The sequence below is a fragment of the Pelecanus crispus genome, chromosome 1 (genome assembly GCF_030463565.1).
Source record: "Pelecanus crispus isolate bPelCri1 chromosome 1, bPelCri1.pri, whole genome shotgun sequence".
In the NCBI taxonomy this organism is placed as follows: domain Eukaryota; kingdom Metazoa; phylum Chordata; class Aves; order Pelecaniformes; family Pelecanidae; genus Pelecanus; species Pelecanus crispus.
Window position 1 is genome coordinate 134,074,271 of NC_134643.1, and position 21,510 is coordinate 134,095,780.

At 39.0% G+C, this 21,510-nt stretch overlaps 1 protein-coding gene across 1 annotated transcript in view; it reads right to left on the reverse strand.

Moving 5' to 3' along the window:
• Window positions 1-19,097, reverse strand: part of GK (glycerol kinase) — a 34,211-nt gene extending 15,114 nt beyond the window's left edge. The window contains exons 1-12 of the mRNA XM_075718157.1: window positions 19,020-19,097; window positions 11,211-11,284; window positions 10,431-10,537; window positions 9,795-9,872; window positions 8,720-8,799; window positions 7,367-7,504; window positions 6,739-6,848; window positions 6,066-6,132; window positions 3,870-3,905; window positions 3,167-3,234; window positions 1,565-1,607; window positions 649-729 (exon numbers count right to left, since the gene is read on the reverse strand). Of these exons, the coding sequence (XP_075574272.1) occupies window positions 649-729; window positions 1,565-1,607; window positions 3,167-3,234; window positions 3,870-3,905; window positions 6,066-6,132; window positions 6,739-6,848; window positions 7,367-7,504; window positions 8,720-8,799; window positions 9,795-9,872; window positions 10,431-10,537; window positions 11,211-11,284; window positions 19,020-19,097 (960 nt within the window). The remainder of the gene's footprint in view (window positions 1-648; window positions 730-1,564; window positions 1,608-3,166; window positions 3,235-3,869; window positions 3,906-6,065; window positions 6,133-6,738; window positions 6,849-7,366; window positions 7,505-8,719; window positions 8,800-9,794; window positions 9,873-10,430; window positions 10,538-11,210; window positions 11,285-19,019) is intronic.
• Between the last annotated feature and the right edge of the window lie 2,413 nt (window positions 19,098-21,510).

Consider the following 21,510-nt stretch of genomic DNA (forward strand, 5'->3'; position numbering starts at 1 on the left):
GTCCTCAGTTGCTCTGTGCTTCAGAAGCCGAGCTTTAGAAAAATGAACCCTGAAGTTATAGTAAAAATCCAATTTTCTATAGAATTTGGGTGTCCTCAGAGTTTTGTGGAGAACTGAGGAACCAAATTCTGGAAGTAGGCACCTAAGTCTTAGTAGGAAGAAAAAGCTCAATTGTTAGAGGATTCTTGTCCCAGAAATTTGATTCAGATTTTTAAAAGGAGTTATAAGTAACATCCGTTAGAATGAAATAAAACCCAAAGACATTTAGTCAGGCCTTTTATTATGAGAGGATAACTGAAACACTAGTACTTTTTTCCCCTCTTTTTTATACACAATTTTAGCATAAAAATTTTTCTTTTTTATTTATTTATAACATTTATTAAACATTTGAAAGACTGTGTAGCAGAAAAAATGTCACCGTCATGCCCTGAAAATATAAATGATGCAATGTAGAAATATTTTTACTAGATTACATGATACAGATCGGAGATAGGGATAACCAAAACCACACATAAGCCTTGAAGCACACAAGCTACAACACAATGCTATTTTGATTTCCATGCAACTGAAGATAACAAAAGGATACTAGAAAACATTAGTAAACAAGAATACATATCACTACAAGAAGGCAGAAATTACTGTACTTACCTCTAGTGCATAACAAACAGGTTTGTCTCTGCCCAGTTTGTAAGCTATTGTGGTTAGAAGACCATGCTCAGAAAACACAGACTAAATGGGGAAAGGGGAAAGAAAAGGTAAAGCATGAACAGAGGCAGAACATATTTAAAAGAAATATATTCAAATGATAAAAAACGAGACAAAACTTTCAGTGGAAGAAATATTACATATGGAAAGTTTGAACAAATTAAATTATCAGTCACTCTAAATAAGCACCTAAGACAGAACCCTCAGACCAGCCAGGTTAGCTCAGTTGGTTAGAACACGGCGCTAATAACGCCAAGTTCACAGGTTCAACCCCTGCTTACTGCAAGGGGGTTGGGCTCGATGATCCTCTCAAGGTCCCTTCCAACCCAAAGCGTTCTATGATTCTATGACTAGATCGCTGGTGTTAATTCTCATTTCCACAGGCTGCCTCAGATCTTTCCAGCCTCCTTAGAGCAAAGAATTAGGGGTCCTTAGAAGGAGATGTGAATGAGATGGAAGCCAAAGCTTTGCATTATTGATTGAACTACAACTACAAAGAACCAGTGGAAGAAAATGAAGGGAAGAAATAAAATAGCCATGACGAGGAGAAAAGCATGTGGTTAAGTAACACAACGCTCAGCACTTCTGGGTGAGGTTAAGAAACATATACAAGGGAAGAGCAAGAAACTTGCTATGACAAGTTCTTTTTAGAAACTTAAGGAGCTAGGAAATGGAGTCTTACTGAAACACCTTGAACAAATTATTACTTTCTATTCTTTCAGATTTCAGTATGCACTTTTCCTTATCTCTAGCGATACTAACTGCTGCTAATAAGGTTAAGAAAGGCTAATATATAGCTGTAGTCAAGAACTTAAAGACTGTAAAAAAAAAAAGTGAACAACTAAAAAATGCAACTGACCTTCTGACCTGTATTGCACAGCAAGAAACATCCTGTTCCATACCTAGCATGAAAGCAAAGAAAAGTTAAAACCAGGATGTTTAAAGGATAACCTGTTACTGCAATTCATGAATCCGACTCCCCTGTGGAGAATCAAGACACCACTTTTTGCCCCTTGAAAGTTATGTTACCATTAACTAATGATAAAACCATCCTCAAAAAGTTGATTTAAATGCAGCCTGCAGCTGGAAAATCTAGTCACACACCTCACTCTCCGGCTATTTCTTGTATAACGCTCGATCAAGGAGCAGATATGGCTGAAAACTAAGTGCGAATTCCTCTTTGGTGGCAGTGTTTACCTACTTCAATTTAAGCTGATTACGAAAGCTACTTTATAAAATAAATATTTCACAATATTAAATTCAAGCTTTTAAAGGGGAAAATTTAAGAAACTGTTACTATCACAAAGAGGGTTTTCTTTAAACATTAAGTTAAAAAATTTCTTAAAATGGCATGTTTCTCATTTGAAGACCACATCACATGTATGTGTGCGTACATACACATACAAGCACACAGTTTAATAAAAGAAGTACAAAATACTTATAATCCACTCTATCTTAGTCTACGAAATTATGACTTCCCTACCTTTTTAATACCCTGAAAATTAATAGCTTAAATAGTACTGAGAAAGTCTTCAGTTATGATTGGAGAGAAAAATGGTAAAGCAATAACACAAACAGGTTAAAAAGAATCTCAGTTTTACCTTTTGGTTTAGCTGGTTTTTTTTCAAAAGGTCTCTTGTGTTATAAAAGTTTTTCTTATAAAAATACTTCATGACAATATTACTTAGAACCGTGTTTGTTCTACTAAAATACAAAGCCACTAACCATAAAATAAAACCATAAATATAAAAGATAAAGTGAAGGTTAATTAGCAACAAGTATAGATTAATGTGTAATTAAATCTGTGCAAGTCCAATACTGTGTATGTACCTACATGCTCAGTTAAGCACACAGTTGTAAATGGAACAGTAAGACATTTAAGCAGAGAGCTTTTCCTGAAATGAATGTTTGATTACACCAGTTGCCTGATTTAACTGATCAGCTATTTTAAACAAGGGACACTAAGAGGCTGAGAAATAGGAAAAAAAAAAACCTAAACGTAAAAGTCTCCACCCTGAGCTAGACACAGAAGCAAAATTAAGCACTGCAGCTGAAATGGACCTTTCCCATCCAGCAGTGCTGTGGCTTTTTTGTCATTCAAGACTACACAATCTAACTCATGTGGCCTCTATTTGTTTAACTTTAGGTCAACATTTAAATGATACTGCAACTGTTTTAATCTGTGTTTTGGAGAATTTTCAAATGAAGAACCTCCTGTCACACAGAGATATTTACTCACAGTGACTTTGTTTCAAAATATAACTCACAAGCCATTTAACTTTAATATCTTCACTATTTTATATAAAAGTAAGGACACTGTTTACATTGTAGGTCAACACAGAGCTGTAGTTATGTGATAACTACAAAAGCATTTGGCAGTTAGCTTGAAAGAGAACATAACACTAAATTCAAAACAGAACAGGGAGGTACTGTTTATCTTACAACTTTCATAATAGCTTACGTATTTTTTGCCTGCCCATCTTGGAAACACATTTGCCCAACAAGAGCAGCAGACTGGTCACCCAAGCACTGAAAAGAGGAGATTTTTTTTTTAGCAAATGTCTGTAGATGAATCACATGCATGAAAAAGGAACATGAACAGATACATTTAACTATACCTCTAACCTATTAGGAGCACACAGGTAATTGAAAGTGAGGAAAAAAATCTATAAAGACAATCTGTGCTTTTTAGTACTCTTCCCCTCAAAGAACTACAAATGAAATGTGTCGTGTGATTTATGGTGAACAATTTAAAGAAATCAAAATCAAAATTTACTATCTTTATGCATGTTGTATTGGAAAAAGATGACAATCTGCCCAACATTTCTGGGCTATGTATATACGAAACTCCTTTTATATATAAAGCAGAGCTTGCTTCCATTTTGTAGTATTACTCATTTACTTAGAGACCCTGTTTCCCACAGCACTACCCATATGCATTAAAGCTGTCAGCTGTATTTCCACAGCCAGACCTTAACTTAATAATGAAGAACCCAGTCAATTAATAATTCAACTTTAAAAGTTTGCTACATGTTTAACACAAAGTAAAAAACCATCAAGTTAATTTGTAGCAGGAGTCACCCATCTTAAAGCTTTTTCCAGTGAAGATATGTTCATGCAGTATCAGGTTCTCATGCCAGAATCTGAGTTGAAGTAGGACTTACCCCAGAAATTGGTACACCTGTCAAAGCTCCAGATTTCTGATTTGCAAAAAGAGAAAGAAAAGCTCAAAATTAGCTTTCCATGACTACAACTTAAGGCAATGAAAAAGAAGCTAAACTTGTAATGCTCAAAGGAAAACAAAGAAGGGTCACGTAAGCAACGTGGTTCAGTTCAGGTGTACATTGGACTTCAGCTTAATCCAGCTCATGCCTAAAGCACTAAAAAATAGAGAGCAGGAAACTTACAGGTATATTTTATGTCACCTCAACAGCTCTTAATATAAATTTTGTTGAAATCACAGTGTACAGAAAATTAAGTTCAGTGTAACCTTTGCAGTCAGTGTCAAGTGTAAAATGCAAAAGTGCCTAAATAGTAGTGACTAGAAAAAAACGTGATTGTGATGACACACTAAGCAAAGACAGATGCCTCATTTTAAGATACAGCATTTTAAGTCTCATAGACAATTTCTTCCAAACACTACCACATTGTTTTTCAGTTGCATTCTTGCAATAGGTAACATAAGAAATTTATCTCCTGACAATTTCTACTTCTTTCTTTAAAGTGTTTCTTTGTGCAATCATGAAAACACATTTTCAGTGAAGTCATGCAAGTGCATTTCCAATCTGAATCTTTTTTTCTTTAATTCTCTTTTTAATTAACTGGATTTAAGGTAACTGAGTTTATAAATGCACTAAAACCCCCTGCATGAATCTGATGTTTCACTATAATAGAACGAATTTTTGTAGACAGAATGGCCCACTTTTCTCATTTATAAAATGAGACAGCCAACATTTATTAGCCAGTAGCTGTATTTTTTACTTCACTATAAAAAGAAATATTCAACAGCCTTCAAATTAAGGCAAATGCATACATCAAGATTACATTTTAGAAACAACTTTGGCATGAACTCTAATTGTAATATCTCAAATTTGGAAATACCCACCAAATTTATTGTTCTAGAAAGTGTGCTTTTACTAATCCTTAAACCAATGGAAATGCACAGCGTCTGAACAGAATGGATAAGATATAGGTGGTCAACCTAATGGAAGCCTTTACTCACCAGGCTAGGACAGATTTTCTACAGTCAGCAAAAGGAAGAAAAAGAAAAAAAATAGAAGGAAAGGGGAAGAGAAACAAAAGTTCACATTTAAAGTGACCAGCTATTCTGTTTCTGTTGCCAGGTAGTATCTTTCCCCATTTACCTCACTCATTCAGCTTAACACAACTCACTCTCATCTGACCTTCACATTAATAAAAGTCAGCAATGACTTCTAGTGGCATCTCCATTAACAGATTAGCAAAAATACTTACATTTCAGGCAAGTTAGAGTTATATTTTAAATAAAAATGTCATAACTTGTCTTAATTACAAAATGCCTGTATGTTCTTAGTAAACAATAGGGCAAACTACCAGGAAAAAGAATGCAAAATCACAACATCCAGTTTATCCGATTCTGAAGCTTTTAAGAATAAATTAGATGCCACTGTATCAGCAGAGTCAGTGCTGCATCAAAGTAAACTTGAAACCTCGGCCCCATGATAACAATTAATGATTTACTCCTAAGTAATATTCACAGCTGCACTCTAAGCAGTGTGATTAAAAAGACATTACAATATTCTAAAATATTTTTTTAGTGAGTGCTATGTAAATATACATGGCAAGAGGAGTTTATTTTTCAAAAAGAAGGCAATCTAAGATGTCACTTGTGATTTTCCAGTTCACAGAAACTGACTTATCTTGCCTTCAGTTATGTGGAAATAATACATTACACATCTCCTCCAGTCGTCTGAGATCTTGAAGACTTCCATAGTGATTTTCATCTCTTCAATTGTACAAAAAGTAAAAATATTGTGCTCTAACAACAGTAATCTCATCTTTTTAATCTACCGATTATACATTGCATTCTGATTGGTAGTTTCTAAATCAATAAGTAATTGTAATTAAAAAATCAAATTTTTATCCTTATCAAAAAAACTCTCCCATTTCGTTTTGTCTATTTGACACTTAAAAGAGAAAACAACAGGTATTCAACTTCATATAATATTACACAATGGTAGATAATGACATACTAATCATAAACCAAAAAATACTGGTCTAGAAAAAGCCATTAGTCTTAATCCATGGAAATTCTGTCAAATTTATATTGATAGAATTATATTTTTACAAGATTAACTTCACACACACACAAGAAAACATACCATCAGGCCATAAATCTCAGAGGAGCTTCGTACTTTTGGAAGTATTTCCATAGGAATATCAAAGAACCTGAACACAATACAAAATAATTTATATATATGTTCTGTGCTAAGTCAGAACACATATTGCATTTATTTTCTTAAATAAGTTTAACCTGTAAAGAAAAAAAATATAAAAGGAACTTTGATTCCTAGGGTTTAATCCATCACTGTGTTTTTTCACTTGTTATAGTACGTGACACTGAATTATGGAGTAAACCAGCATATATTGGAATATTCTGAAGACATATCCAACTCTTTCATGTGGGAAGTAATTTCTCTTCCAACAATATCTTTATTACATCGTTATTAATAAATTTAAATTAAAATGGAGACACTATCATTGTAACTGTCTTACAAATTTGATTAAGGAATAAAGAAACTATTAAATATTGTTTCCATGAACCAGTGTTCCACCTGCAGAAAAAAATCAAGGCTCTGCTACTTTTAATTAATCCAGACAGTTGTAATTTGGACATCTGGAGAACAATGAATCTTAATTATTAATTTTAACAGTAAATACAACAGTAATTGCTGATCTTAGTCTAGATAAGAGATTCTTACTATTAATGAGTTGCTTTACACATCACTTACAGAATCTGTGTAAATAACAGTATTACTGAAAAACTGAGCTTACTGGCAGAGCTCAAGATCCCATTCCAAGGAATGAATGTTGAACAACATTGTTCTGCTGGCATTGGTTACATCTGTACAGTGAACGCCTCCATTCTTTCCACCTGTCAAACTCTGAACAAAAAAAATATATCACCAGTATTCACCAAGAAAAAATACAGGTTTGCTTTAACAAATTACAAAAAAAAAATTCTACATTCACAAAGCTTGCAGCTTGGGATTGGGAACTCTGATATTTCTGCAACAACTAAAGAGGCAGATGTGACATAGTGGAGAAAAAGCATGAGAGAAGTAATAAGGGTACAGCAGTACCTCCCGGATTCTTATAATGCAAAGGTGGCTAATACATCTTTCTGAAGTTCAAGATTTTTCCAAAAGCATCAGTGCAATTTTACAGCAAACCATAAATGGTAAACTATACATAAGCATCTACAAAAAAAAAAAAAAAATACAGCCATATAGGGACAGTAAAAGTTCATCTTGTAAGGAACTTGAATGGAATTTCTTTAGTGGCTTGTACTAACATCACTGTGTGATCAGTGGGCATCATGTGTCACAGTACTTTGCACAGAAATTTGCCTGATATGGAAATTAATTTTAAAAAGAATGATAATAAACTCACAAATACATACCCATATAAGCCATGAATCAATAGTTCCAAACATAGCTCTTCCATCATCAACTGCTTGCTTAATCTCTTCCACATTATCCAAAAGCCATCGAAGTTTCACTGCACTAAAATAAGTGCTAAGTGGAAGACCAGTCCTACCCTGTAAAATAAAATAAAATAAAAAAATTTAAAGACCATGCAAGTACCTTTTCCATGAATACTGTAATTATATATAAAAATGGTGATAGTAAGTGAAAAACCAAAGACAAAACTCAGAGAAATGACACAAGCTTGTTATTTAAATCAGTACTAAGCATACAATACCCAAGTATGAAAATATCAAAAACCAAATGACGAGTGCATTAATGGACAATGATTAAAGCTGATCTAAATGCAGTTCAAAGATAATTTACATGGAAATAATTGTTTGCAGAAGTCCTGTCTTATCTAGGACATCTCCATATGACTAGACAGCAAGTAATGACAATAGAAATGAGCAGAACGGCACAGAAAACATGGAATTTGTATTCCACTAGAACTTAAAAATCAAGTAAGTTTATATGCTTTTTGACATCCATTTACTGGCTATAGGAAAATACATAATACATAAAATATATAATATTAATACAATCAATCAAGGAAAATATAAATCAAAGAATTATGACACCTTTTTGCAAGCATTTTTTTTCCAAATTGTTATATCTATACACCCATATACAAAAAAAGAATTTAATTTGCTCTTTATGAAATATCTTCCCATTTCCCAGATTGGTTGCAATTCATTTCAATATTAAGGCATAAGATGAGAAAGGATAATATATTGCCCAGAGAGGTGGAGGAGTCACCATCCCTGGAGGTGTTCAAAAAACGGGTAGACGTGGCACTTCAGGACATGGTTTAGTCCAGTCTACCCTTGATTGGTTTAGTGTGGACTTGGTAATGTTAGGTTAATGGTTGGACTGGATGATCTTAAAGGTCTTTTCCAACCTAAATGATTCTATGATTCTATGATTTCACATCAATAAATTATTTTCCAGCCTTTTTCTACTTGCTCTTAATTTTTGCGTGTGATGTTTACTTATCATTGGATAGATAGCACATGATTAAGTCTCACTAATGATTACCCATTTAACTTCTCTAGTGAGATATGTAAGGAGTGTTAACCACTTTTTTTGAGGAAAATAAACATTTTCCAATCTCAGATCTGTAGTATAGTATTATGCACATTTTTTATTATTTCACAAGCTAAGAAGGGACTAGAAGCTACAACTGACTGACTTTGTTTTGGGGAATTTTAAACATACATCTCCAAAACATTATATACTGTAGCAATAAGAGTTCAGCTACTATTTAAATGTTCTGGAATATCTCTTACCTTAAAATAGGCTTTGTTTTTTCCTGGAATTCTTTTAAGAAGCCGTTCAACTGTTGACTGGGTTCTCAGGTCAAGCCACACTAAAAACACAAATAAAATTAACTGATCAACTGATTTAATACATGAAAAGTGACATGTACAAGCTTTTTCTACAAAACTAGAGCTCTTGCCAGTAAATTCATGTCTTTATTTTTAGCTTTTCGTGTAGTTGAAAGAATATTGTATTGCCATTGTATTTTTAATGCACTGTTGTAAAAAGTAAAAATGCTTAGATAAACTCATTTGATTTAGACGAACAAACAATTTGAGAAATCAAACAGGATTTTCCACATAATAGGATATATACTTTTCTCTACCAGAGCATAAGCAAATGATTAATACTGCTTTATTTACAGCAGATGACTGTCATTAAACTAGGAGGTTAAAACAAATAGCAGGTTGATTATTTACTATCTCTACGAAAACTTTGAACTGAAGTGCCATGTCAGACTTATCAAGGTACAGCTGGGCTTAAAATAAAGCTGTAAAAAACATATATTTGACTATAGAAGAGTCATGTTTTTTCAGTGATACTATGCGAAACTAAATCTGGCACTTGACATGGCCTAAAAGAGCAAATCTAGACAATTACCATTTCTCAGCTGACATAATCTGAAAAGCCAAGGTAAGTTATAAATAAAACTCCACATGAGTAAGTAGTCATTAAACCTAGTTAACAAGTTTTTCCTTTAAATTTAAATCAAAAGCATGAAAATTTAGTAAGCTCCTTCATTTAAAAGGAAGTGATTGGGCAGAAGTCAGAGCTCCATTACATGCCAGGGATGTACAAAATCCCCCAGGAACTTTGTTTTTTGTTAAAAGCCCACAAAGCCATTTGTTAACTATTAAGTAATGATTTTAACAGAACAGGCTTTTTTTAATTGCACTGGTGTATACAAACACACAGCTTATGACACAGTTATCAAAGAAGTTAGCAGGTTAGGCCACAAGGAGATCTGCACAGGAAACCAGGAAAGCATTTTTCTACAACATGCTCATTTTATGATATTACACATTCAGAAAGCATAGTAGTTACCAATAGCATTATAAAGAGGTTCTCCAGTTGTCTTGTCCCAAACCACTGTTGTTTCTCTCTGATTGCTGACTCCAATGGCTTCAGGACAAAACAGAAAGAAGTATCTTTTTCAGAAGGTTTGTTTTCCCCTTTTAGGGGGTGAGGGAGGGAAGGGAGAAGCGGAGAGGAGGGAGGACCAGGTAAGGAGAAGAGGAAAGTAAATGGGAAGTAAAAAGCTTCTAAGTTTTTCATGTTATAATCTAGAAATATTACTTCTAAAAACTCATCGTTCAACTTTTGCTGCTTAACCTGTGTGCTCTAAATCTCTTTTTTTTTTGCCAGAGACAGCAACAACATTGATAGGGAAACTAGCTTTTCCCAGTAAGTCCTAATTTAAATTCCAGAATTTCTTCATTCATCACTTGTCTCTGTGAATTTGCAAGATTAGGTTAAGTCTACTTTGTAGATTTTGCATTGCTAATATACACTTATTTTCCCATTATTCCTCCCAAACAAACTGCTCTCAATTCCGATTTAACATTTTGAGGCCGACACATGCTGCCACCTTTCTATTTATTGACTTAAAAACTAGAGAATCTGACTTGCTCAACCATAAGTATGTTAAAGCCCTCAGTTACCCTTAAGTACTAGGAATACCTTTAATATTAGTGATGTCTATGTTCAATTGTTGCAGTTTCTCACAGGTCCTTTCCACACATTCATGGACAGACTTTAATATTTCCTTTGGATCTTGTTCCACCCATCTTTAACAAACAGTAACACCAGTTAATAAAAAGACAAAAAATTACATTTAGGGAAAAGAAGAAATTCTAGTCTGAAAAAACAGCTGAGCATTTTGACACAATCATAACTACAAAGTATGTTTTACATATCTAGAAAAAGTGTAATGAATTTCAAACCCTTTTTAAACAGTAACCTGTATTTTCACAACAAAACCATCTGCAGAAAACAAAGAATTTTGTTTAGATTTGTTCTATGCAGAGGGCTTTAGCAGCACCTGGTAGGTCAGTTAAGAACAAACAAACAAACACACACCTCAGAGAACAAACTAAGCAATTTCTATGGACCAAGCTGAAGACTATGATTAAATTGTAAAAATGACCAGCTTCACCACTTTAAATCAGACTTTAAGTCTTGTTTAAACTTTAGTTTTAAACTTCAAAGTTTAAACTTGAAATACGTTAATGAGTGATCACAGTGAAACACCAAGTATTTTTAGTTTACATAACTCAAGAGCACATACCGGACACTTAATGTGGGGTTTTTATGCTGTTTTTCCTACCACACAGTCTGTTATAGAAGATACTATGTTCTTAACAATTATTAATCGACTTCAGTTTTGATCATTCATAGATAAAAATACATACGCTCTACCAAAATGTACACAAACAAATAAAAAACACAGAAAATTCATACCCTTCTCTAGGGAATTTCTGCTCTATCTCAACTTGATGGTGACTCAAGAGCTCTGCTGTTTTCGCATTAAAAACCTGTAAATAAGTTGCACAACAGAATTTTCTATGAACACAGAAGTTTAAACAACAATAAATTAACATTTATTCCTTTGAATAAATACAGTGCCATGATAATTGACAATCATTTTCCATCATCAACCGAAATATCCATACAACCTGGGTTCAGATATATGAAGTTTTGTAATTAAGGTGAGCAAAGAATATTTTGGTAAGCTTTGCTATCAATCATAACTGCTTTTTTTTCATGATGGATTCAGAAAGGACCACATTTTTTTTTGTGGAGGTTGTAGAAATTAGACTAATGATGCATTTTAGAACATACCTCTCAGTAAAATACCCACTGCTAGTCATAATAACATTTCTTTAGTTCCTGCTCTGATAGTCTAATGACAGAGCTATGCCTTTTCTTGGGTTAGCTCACTTTTAGGAAGAGTGATATTAAGAGATGGACAATCATATGTGGTTTAGCAATCACAGACGGGACCAAACTGTGAAGAAAGAAAAAGCACTTGGGTAGAACCCAGTTTGTTTCAAAACAAACTACAGAGCTCATGAACAATCTGACAAGAAAAGAATGTCACTGCAGCAACACAATACATTAAAAAAGAGAAGAACATGAAGAAAAGTTACTTAGATTTGGATATACCACAATAAAAAACAGCAGACTAGAGAATCCTGCGGACTATACTAATGGCTGTTCTTAAGAATCACGAGTTAGAGGCTCTGCCTTGCAGTAGAAGCTCAGCTAGACTACACAGTAATCTTCATTAACCATCAGTGGCCTGTTTCCAAAAGTAATTGACTGTAGCCAAGCTAAGAGGAGACCCAGTAAAACATCCAACTTAATTGTACAGTGAGTAAGCCAGCGTAACTGACTGGGCAATAACGACATTCCTGTGAAAATGGCTTTCTCACTAGCACCATGAAGAATCTTTTGCTTGAAGAATGTTCAGGGACCTCAAAGGTAAAATCTAACAGCCAACTCCAGTGAACTCCAGGACATGCCAGTAGGACACCATCTTATCTTTTTATGGCAAGCAGAGGAAGGCCAGATTGAGAAACCACTCTTGTGCTAAGGGTATAAAATTCAATAATACCCATCCACTCTCTAGGATACAACTGAATCTCTTCTAGACTTCCTTGGTAATGCTCTCTTCTAATTCCAAAAATTTTAGGAATTTCTCTTAAAGCTTTTAATTCATAAACTCTTGATTTCATTTAGATAGTAGTTTACTCTGAAACTGTTAGAACAATTCTGACAAAGAACAGATGAAGTTCTGATTCTCCAGTTTCTTTGAAACCTTAAAGTGTATCTTCAGAGTGAAAATTTAAAGTTTAGAAACATTCCAGTTATGTATCAGAATCACAGAATAATTCAGGCTGAAAGAGACCTGGAGAGATCTCTAGTACAACCTCCTGCTCAAAGCAGGGCTAGCTATGAGATTAGACCAGGTTGCTCAAGAACTTTTTCTAGGCAGCTCTTGAAAACCTCCAAGGACGGAAACAGCACAATCTCTCTGGAAAATACTAAAAGTTAATTTTTCCCCTCCACTCCCCAGAAAAGAAGTCTTTAAAAGGTACATGGTCATCCTTTTCTGTTATCAGTTGGAAAGATTACATAGAAAAAAGCACCACTGTATTCTTTTTACCCTATTTACTTATCTGTGTTTCATCTACCAGCTCAGGCTTGACATGAACGTATCCTAATAGAAGGGTAAGCTCTGTCAGTACTGCATGCTTGGAAGGAACCTTTTCGACTCCCCACACACACTCACTCATTCTCAGGCGTGTTCTCTCCCCTCAGGCTCGACCCTAGGTTTCCCTGAAGCAGAGTCCCTGACACAATGTACACCAGATGAATTTATTGAGTGGTACAGTGGTAGATGACAGCTCGAGCTGCGTGCCTCTGGAGAGGGACCCTGAACAAAGAAATCCCTGGGCCATTATACCCTTACAATTTAAGTTGTTCCCCCCCCACCTCCCCCGTCGCGCAACGGTTCGGTCCAATAGCAATATTTTGGTCTGGGGTCGTCTTGTTCTTCATTGGATCTTTTCTCTGTCTCCAGGTGGGACATTCCTTTTCTTATTTTAATGGATGCAGCTTCTGCTGACAGTTGTGGCTACCTTATCTTTCTGGTTTGCACCAGTTTTGGGGGCCTTCCTTCACGTAGCTAAGTAAAAGTTCAGTATATGGTCAGCATATCTAGGTGAAAGTTCACAGCTTGCGGCCTAAGGCTTTTAGCAAGCCTTGCTACTAATGCTATGTATTGGATTCCGTTTGAGCTAGGAAGTGACTTCTACAACAGGCAGCACATAAGGATTCCTACTGTTAGCAGGAAATAATTACAGATTTAATTAGACAAGGTCATTCATTGAACCTGGAGTGTGTGACCCACAGATAATAAAGAGTGAAGCTCTAGCACAGCAAGGCTTTTTGACTCTTTCTAAGCAAGCTGTTCTAACAGCAATAAATTCTCAACAGGAGCAATAACACTACAAATGCATAGATTTTTCATGCCCATAGAGCATAGGTAAACACAGTCTCCTAATCCATCACAAACAAAACATCAAGCTTCTGACATCCTCAACAAAGTCAGCAGACACTCCCTGTACCTCAGGGCAACAGATTAAAAAAGTTTCAGTGAGACAATACCATGTTCTACAGTGATAAACAGAATTCTCATACACAAAAAGATGCCAAACATAAACGAGTCATTACATTTAAACCTAGAAGACGATAAACAAAGCAGGCAATAAATAGAACAAATGGGACCTCCCTTCCTTCCCTGCCCAAAAAAACCCTGTTGCCCAAAACACCCCCAAACGGTCCTTGTTTCTCTCTGACACTGGTGAGAGAAATAGGTGGCAATGAGTAATTCAGACAAGGTCAATACATTCCTGATGAAACAGGCTCAAAGTATATTTCTGTCACTGCTTTCCTTCCTTTCATACTCATTAAGAACTTGTTCCAGTTTATGATACTGATCTCTCACTTTTTGTGGCGGGGGAAAAAAAAAGTCAAAGTCAGTTTTGCCCTAATTGGATCAGCAGTAGTCACAGAAGAATTGTATAGGTTATTTGGATATGTAGAGCTATCTTGAACTGACATGATTTGATGAAAGACAGGTTTTGATTCGATGAAACCACCAGGTATATACTGAATTCTCTGGTGAGATTAAAGAAAAGGAAAAAATAACACTCTCCTTCCACTCCCAACAAATTATCATACAAAGAATTAGAGGTTGAGCCTTGAATCTCAGAGTGAAGGAGAGAAGAAAGACGTACTTAGCCATGCTGTATGTAAGCAAGCAGACGAGCACAAGAGCTGATCAATTAATTCAAGCTCTTTATAAGGTCTCTAATATAATACATGCCATCATATGAAGGGGTGCAAACAGTTGCATGGTATTACATCGAGCATCACCTCAGTGGAAAAGAATTCAGATCAATCAGTTGTAACAATTTTCAAAGAATGAAAAGACATACGAGACAAACAGAAATGTGAGACTCACGGAAGTGATGCAAGAAGCTGTACAGCCGAAAAGACAATAGTGAAAACACAGATTTTACAAGCAACTTTTCATGACTCTCAAGCTTTGTCACGTAACTCTGCCTGCAGAAATGCTACTTCTGTTAGCCTATGCTGTATCTTCATGAGTTTCTGTTAGGCTGGAACAGCTATGGGTTTGCAGGCAAACAAACTCAGAGGTGGAGTTCTGAAATTGCATTGAAATCAACTCATGTGGGGGAAGGATGACAGTCGAACAATAATTCCATCTTCAGCATTTAACTGGGATTAGCAGTCAGTCAGAATTTATGAATAAGCACAGTTTAACAAGTCACCTAGACATTATCTTGCTTGGAAGGCTCCTGATGAACAGACCTCTCTCCCCCCTCAAGGAGGTGCTTATGATTATGGGAATAAAGAGCAAGACTACAATGTATTTTAAGTGATAAAAGCTAAGTGTTAGGGAAAAATTAAAGTATTTGCAATATTTTTAACCCTTCTTGTTAGCTATACAATCAAGTTTTGCTTTTTCCCAAAAGGTCATGTTACTTCAGTACACGGGTGAAATGGGTTCCCCTCTGAAGGGTAAGGTCAATAGGTACTAAGTTTTCCTTATCTAAAACCAGTTTTTGTTTACTAAAAAGAATGGTTACAGTGCAATATAGCTTTATTTGAATGTTTCTTCTGGAAATGAAGTAAAGGAAGAAACAAATATTCCACTGAGGTGGAAAAAAAAATTGTCTGTGGCTGACTGACAAACCTAGAACATGAAGTACTCTATATGTACTTCACTGTATATGTACTTCACTGAATATTTTCATTCTTGCTGTTCCTGGATAAAATGCCAGACAGACTTTACCCAGAAAATACCTTTCAAGAGATCAGGCAGTGGTTCAGCTGGCCATTAGCTCCTGATCCCAAGACTTTTAGCAGAAGTTGTTACAATGGATTTTTGATACGATTCTTGAATAAAATAAAATGGAATGTGAGAGATTCAAGTATTTGATGAAAAAAAAAATCTGGCAAAACATCTTGACCAGAATTTAGCCATCTGGGTACACTTGTCTAGCCCACTTAATTTATTTTCCTGCTTGATATCTTTAAGAAAATGAGCCTTAAGCAATTGCACTGGTACTCAAAGCACTGCGCTCTCCCTGGTAACTCTGAATCTATTACCCAGATTCAACCCAACTTAACAGAAAAGTTGAGATCTCAAAAACAATTACAGTTTACCTTGCAAAAGCAAGCAGCTTAGCAAGGAAAAGATCCAAATTAGGGTCCCCAGAGGGTAAAACTACAGTATAAGCTAAAACTGTATGCGTAGTGTGAAAGGCAAGGATAAATATGGAGTGACAGTAACAGAAATACAGCTAAGTTCTGGTGCGTCTTTTTTGTGTATGCTCATACAGCCTCATTCATGTAAGCAGGAGTATCTCTCAAAACTTGTGTCCATACATACAATAATTAATTCTGGAGGGAATCTCTGGAGGTCATCTAGCCCAACCCACTGCTCAGGTAAGCTTGAAGTTAGACCAGGTTGTTAGGTCCTTTTCTAGTCAGGTGTTGAGTACCTGCAAGCATGGAAATACCACAGGCTTTCTGGGCCCCTGATCCAGAGCCCCTTGTAGTGAAACATTCCTTTCTTACATCTATTTTGAAATTTCCCTTGCTGCAGCTTGTGTTCATTGCCTGTGTCTTTTTCTGTGCACATCTGAGAAAAGGCTGGTTCTGAGTTCTCTGCAAACTGTGGTTAGATAGCTGAATACACCCCCTTAGACTCCCTGTGATGAAACAACCCCTGATCAAACAACCACTCCTCGGGTGCCTTGTGCTGTAGCGCACTGATCACGTTAGTGAGACTGCTGGACAAAACCCAGACTCTCTCTTCCTCTGGGGGGACCAAAACCAGATGCAGTGTTCTCGATGTTGCCTCCTAAGTGCCACACAGATGGCAATAATTACTTCCTTTGATCCACTGTCTGCACTTTTCTTAATGTGGTTAATCTTCACCACTGCAAGGACACACTGCTCACTTAGATCCACCTTGCTGTCCAGCAGGAATCCGGGTCCTTTTTCACCAAGCTGCTTCTTAGCCTTCTGTCCCAAATGCTAAATTTTGTTGAACCTCATGAAGGTTCTGCCAGGCCCCTTCTCCAACTGGAATTCCAGTCAACTCCTCCCCCTGGTTTGTGGTCATCTGCAAACAACCCATCCGCCAGGGTGCTGATGAAAATACTATGGGGTATCAGCCCTTGCTACTGACTGCAGTGGAACACCACTTGTAAATTGGCCCCCTGTAGTTGTAAATTTAGACTCTGAACTGTTGACACTACCCTTTGGCCCCAAAGGATCAGCCAGTTTTTCAGCCAGACATCTTTAACCTGGCCAAAATCGTATGCCTTCCATTTTAAAAAACTAGGTTAAAAGTCGCACTGTACTACTGAATAGACATGTGCAAAGTAGCCAAGAATTTGATTTTGACTGGTGACTTGGTGAAGATGAAAATGGTTGGAAGCACTAGAGAAAAAAAAAAAATGTACAGAGAGATCAGTGAGAAAGGTACGCAAAAAGACTAACACAGTAAAAGATCAAGAGGTAATAAGAGAGCCAAGGAAACAACTCAGGCAAAAAGAACACCACATTACATTTTGGCTTAAAATATTTCAAAGCAAGGTCTCTCTTCTAACTGTGGCAATCTCTTTCCAGCACCGAATTCTCCAGATACATGTGTTATTATCTGAATACATCTAGTGTAAGCAACTCCTTGTTAGAAGAACTTGTAAAAATACTTGTAAAAAGAGCTTGAGTATGAATTTAAAGCTTGCAGTGTCTCTTTTAGTTCTACTAGTGTTATCCTTTCAGGCTAACAAAAAAGTTAACTTCGCAGAGAGAATTTATCTTGAGGTGTTACAGGAAACTTTTCCAAATTCTGTTCCGAAAAGGTCTCCTGACAGGCATTCAACATAGCCTACTGGTGTCATTTGTCAGTTTGAAGTTTCTCTCCACCCCCAGATCTGTGTTTTGTCATTTGACAATCCCATGAAGGTCAAGATATTGAGTAATAATGGTAACACAGGTCAAGAAGATATTCTAGTCTCCTGCTTCATGAAAGAACTTTCCACATGGGGGAAGAATTACAAAAAAAAAAGAGAAAAATAGGAAGGGAAAGCCAAAACATTCATCCTCCCAGTTAAACGCTGTGCACATTTGACAACATTTTGTATCTAGTCATTATCTCACTTCTGGGGTAGAAATTACCACCGGGATCGAAGTCAAATTACGACGACTTACTGACTAGGTGAAAGGAAGTTCATATAGCGAGTTTCATATATAACAACGTTACTGTCTGTTGCATAATATGGAAATTACTAGATCCTTAAACTAAAGGGCTTATATATATGATTAAGACATTAAATCGCCCCATCCTTAAACTATCTTCCTTCAGCGTTTCAACAAGCCCATCTTTCATACGGTGTACAAGTTCAGTCACCTGAATACCTACAGTGCACAGGAGGCACTGACATTAGGGTTGTAGCCTCCGGAACTGCAGCAGTCACTCCAACAGGCCCAAGTAGGTGTCAGAGGAGAACACAGCAGAGTCATTGCATTGTTTGAACACCAGCTAATGGGCCACTGAACTCACACCGATTGTTTTATCCACTACCTGAGCACCCTGCCCGCTTGATTTCGTTCAGGGCGAGATACGCGACAGATTTAAAACGCTACCGGCTGGAAGCAGCGGGATTTTGCAGCCCCCTCCAGCGGCAGCCAGAAATGCTGGCCGCCGGCTCGCTCCGGGCCGGGCGGACACTGCCGGCACCCCGGCCCCGCCCGGCCCGCTCCCTCCCCGATCTCCGCGGGGCGGGCAGCGCTGCTCGGCCCCAGGCGCGGCGGGAAGGTGACGGGGGTCTGATCGCCGGCGGACACCGCCGGCCGGCGGCTCCGCCACCCCCGTGTCCGCCGGCGCCCGCTTCTCCCGGCGGCGCAGCAGCCCCGTCCCCCCCGGGGGGCAGCGGGATGCCGGCCCAGGGCAGGAGACAAGAGCCGGGGCAGCGGCAGCGCGGCCCTGCGCGGCCCGCTCCCCCTGCCCTTCCCCAAGGGCAAAGCAGAGGCCGGAGGCGCCCCGCGAGGATGCGGGAGAGGGAAGGAGCGGAAGCAGCGGCTCCCTCAGGCCGCGGGGCCGCCGCCTGCCCCCGCACACCTCAGCGCCCGGGGCCGCCCGGAGCCCCACGATGTGCTCACCAGGAAGCGAGTGGAGCTGGTGCCCTGATCGATGGAGCCCACCAGCGGCCCCAGCACCATCCGGTCCGACGCGGCCATCAGCCCCGCTCAGCCGCCCGCCGGGTGCCCTCAGCGATCCCCACAGCGGTGCCCTCGGCGCGCGGGTAACGGCCGCGCTCACGCTGCCCGGGCAGCTCGCGGCCGGCGGCGCGTGGCTGCCGGGCTGAAGCCGGCGGGGAGGCGGGGCGGGGGGGGCGGGGCGTGGCGGGGGGCGCTGCCGCGCGCACCGCCGGCCGGTAGCCAACCAGCGCTCGGGGCGCGGCGGGGGCGGGGCCGGGAAGCGCAGGAAGTGGCGGGGGGGCGGGGGGGAGTCACGTGACGGGAGGGGGGATGTGCGCGCGGCGGGCCCCGTCTCCTCTGCCCCAGAGGCGTCGGGAGGGCGGGCAGGCCCGGGAAAGCTGAGGCGTTTCCTGAGGGAAGCCGCTGTCGCTTGGCCAGGGCCTTCGGAGGCCTGTGCGAGGCTGCCGGGAAGCCTGCCGGGTGAGGGCCCGGGGCCCCAGCCTGGGGTCGCTTGTGTCCTGCGGCAGCGTTCCCCAGAGCGAAACCTGTTTTCGCTTGTAGTCGGGGAGAGCCGGAAGAATCATGGAATGCTTTGGGTTGGAAGGGACCTTTAGAGGTCACCTAGCCCAACCCCCCTGCAGGGAGCAGGGACAGCTTTAACTACATCAGGTTGCTCAGAGCTCCGTCCAACCTGACCTTGAATGTTGCCAGGGATGGGGCCTCCACTGCCTCTCTGGGAAACCTGTTCCAGTGCTTCACCACCCTCATTGTAAAAAATCTCTTCCTTATATCCAGTCTAAATCTATTCTTCTTTAGACTAAATCCATTACGCCCAGCTGGCTTTCCCGGGTCGGCCAGCGGCGCTGCCGCTCTGCGGCAGGATCTGGCCGCGGAGGGTGAGTGCTCGGGAGGTGCCAAGCCGAGGTGTCCACTGGAAATTCTCTGTTCAGAGCGAACATTGCTGAGGAGGTGTTCAAAACTGAGTCACTGTAGCCATGGCATCGGCTGAAAAACGTTAGCAGCCCCAAAGGGGCTTGTTTCATCTTTCAAAGCTTTACGCTGTGTCAAGCAGAAATACTCATTAACTTCAAAAAACAGGATCTCAATCTTCCTTCCTTCCCATGTATTGGTAACTCGCGCTTCAAGAAAAACTGCTGGTGTTGCACGACCTGTGACAGAATTGCAAAAGCTAGTAACGCTGACTAACGCACATGAGAAGTTACTCAGTGACACGTGTTGCCAGTAGGTCAGCTCCCACAGACACCACTAAATAAATTTGGTTTTGTTGTAGCTCCCCATTAGTGGTAGTTGTCCAAACTCGTGGTGTTTTGTCGGCATTGCTGCCTGATAAGCAAAATCTGATTGCTGCCGCTTGGTAATGTTTTGTGCGACATCTTAACCAATGCTTCCAACATACCCTTTTTTTGTTAGTACTTCAGCTAGCACCAAGAGGCCTTGGTTGGGATGTGAACAGCGCTATCTGCTAATGTGTAATAGATAGCAAGGGATTTAGTTGCAGCCCATAAATACAAAATCTGAAATGAGACAAATACAGTTTAGTAATAAGGTCCATATTTTCAAGAGCAGGAGTAATGAAACACTGGAACCACTTGCCAAATATGATGAAGGATTCTCTGTTATTTTAAAATTTTATAACCAAGACAGGTATTTGTTCTTAAAATGTAAGCTGTAGTTTACTCGGGGATGTGCTGCAACCCATAGAGAAGGATCCACAGCAGGTCATACTAGAAGGTCGTAACTATCCCTCCCGACTTTGCAAGCGACCCTCCCTTCTATATCCTTCAGTTCTCATGACATGTGCTACAGGCAGCTTCTACTCTAAAGCCACAGGCAACAACCACAGTTGACTTGAAAAGTTTGTGCAGGACTACAGCATCTCCAAGTTGATTAACGATTCAAGGAGTTAATCTCATGGGATCTTAGTTAAGTCTGAATTCATTAGTATAATTGCTAGAAGTGGGGGGTTTGTGTTACTTCGTTTCTTTTAAAAACTGCTGTATGGTGTTTGGAAGTTATTTTAAGTCAAGATAAGACATGACTATTTTCAGCAAAGGTTGAGGTGTCTTAGGATCCAAAAAGGGAGGAAGCAATATTGTGACTGATATTTATGTAAAACATGAAATACTACTGGACCTATGTAAAATTTATAAAGACCCCTGGGTTACAGAAATTTTCTAGGAGGTGCAGATCTACCATTTTCTTGGGTATTCTTGGGTATACAATGCCCGTGTATTTTCATAGACCGGGAACAGGAGGGGTGGCAATGATAACCTATGTCATTTCTTTAGCCTGCAGCAGACACACAAGCAAGAGAGACAGGAGGGAAGAATTTTGTCAGAAACTAGAAAATACAGAGTCAGGGAGCATAGCTTATTCTTCCTGCCTCATTCAGCAGTGTACTCTCCCTTCTTTCACATTTCTATTCAGTGTT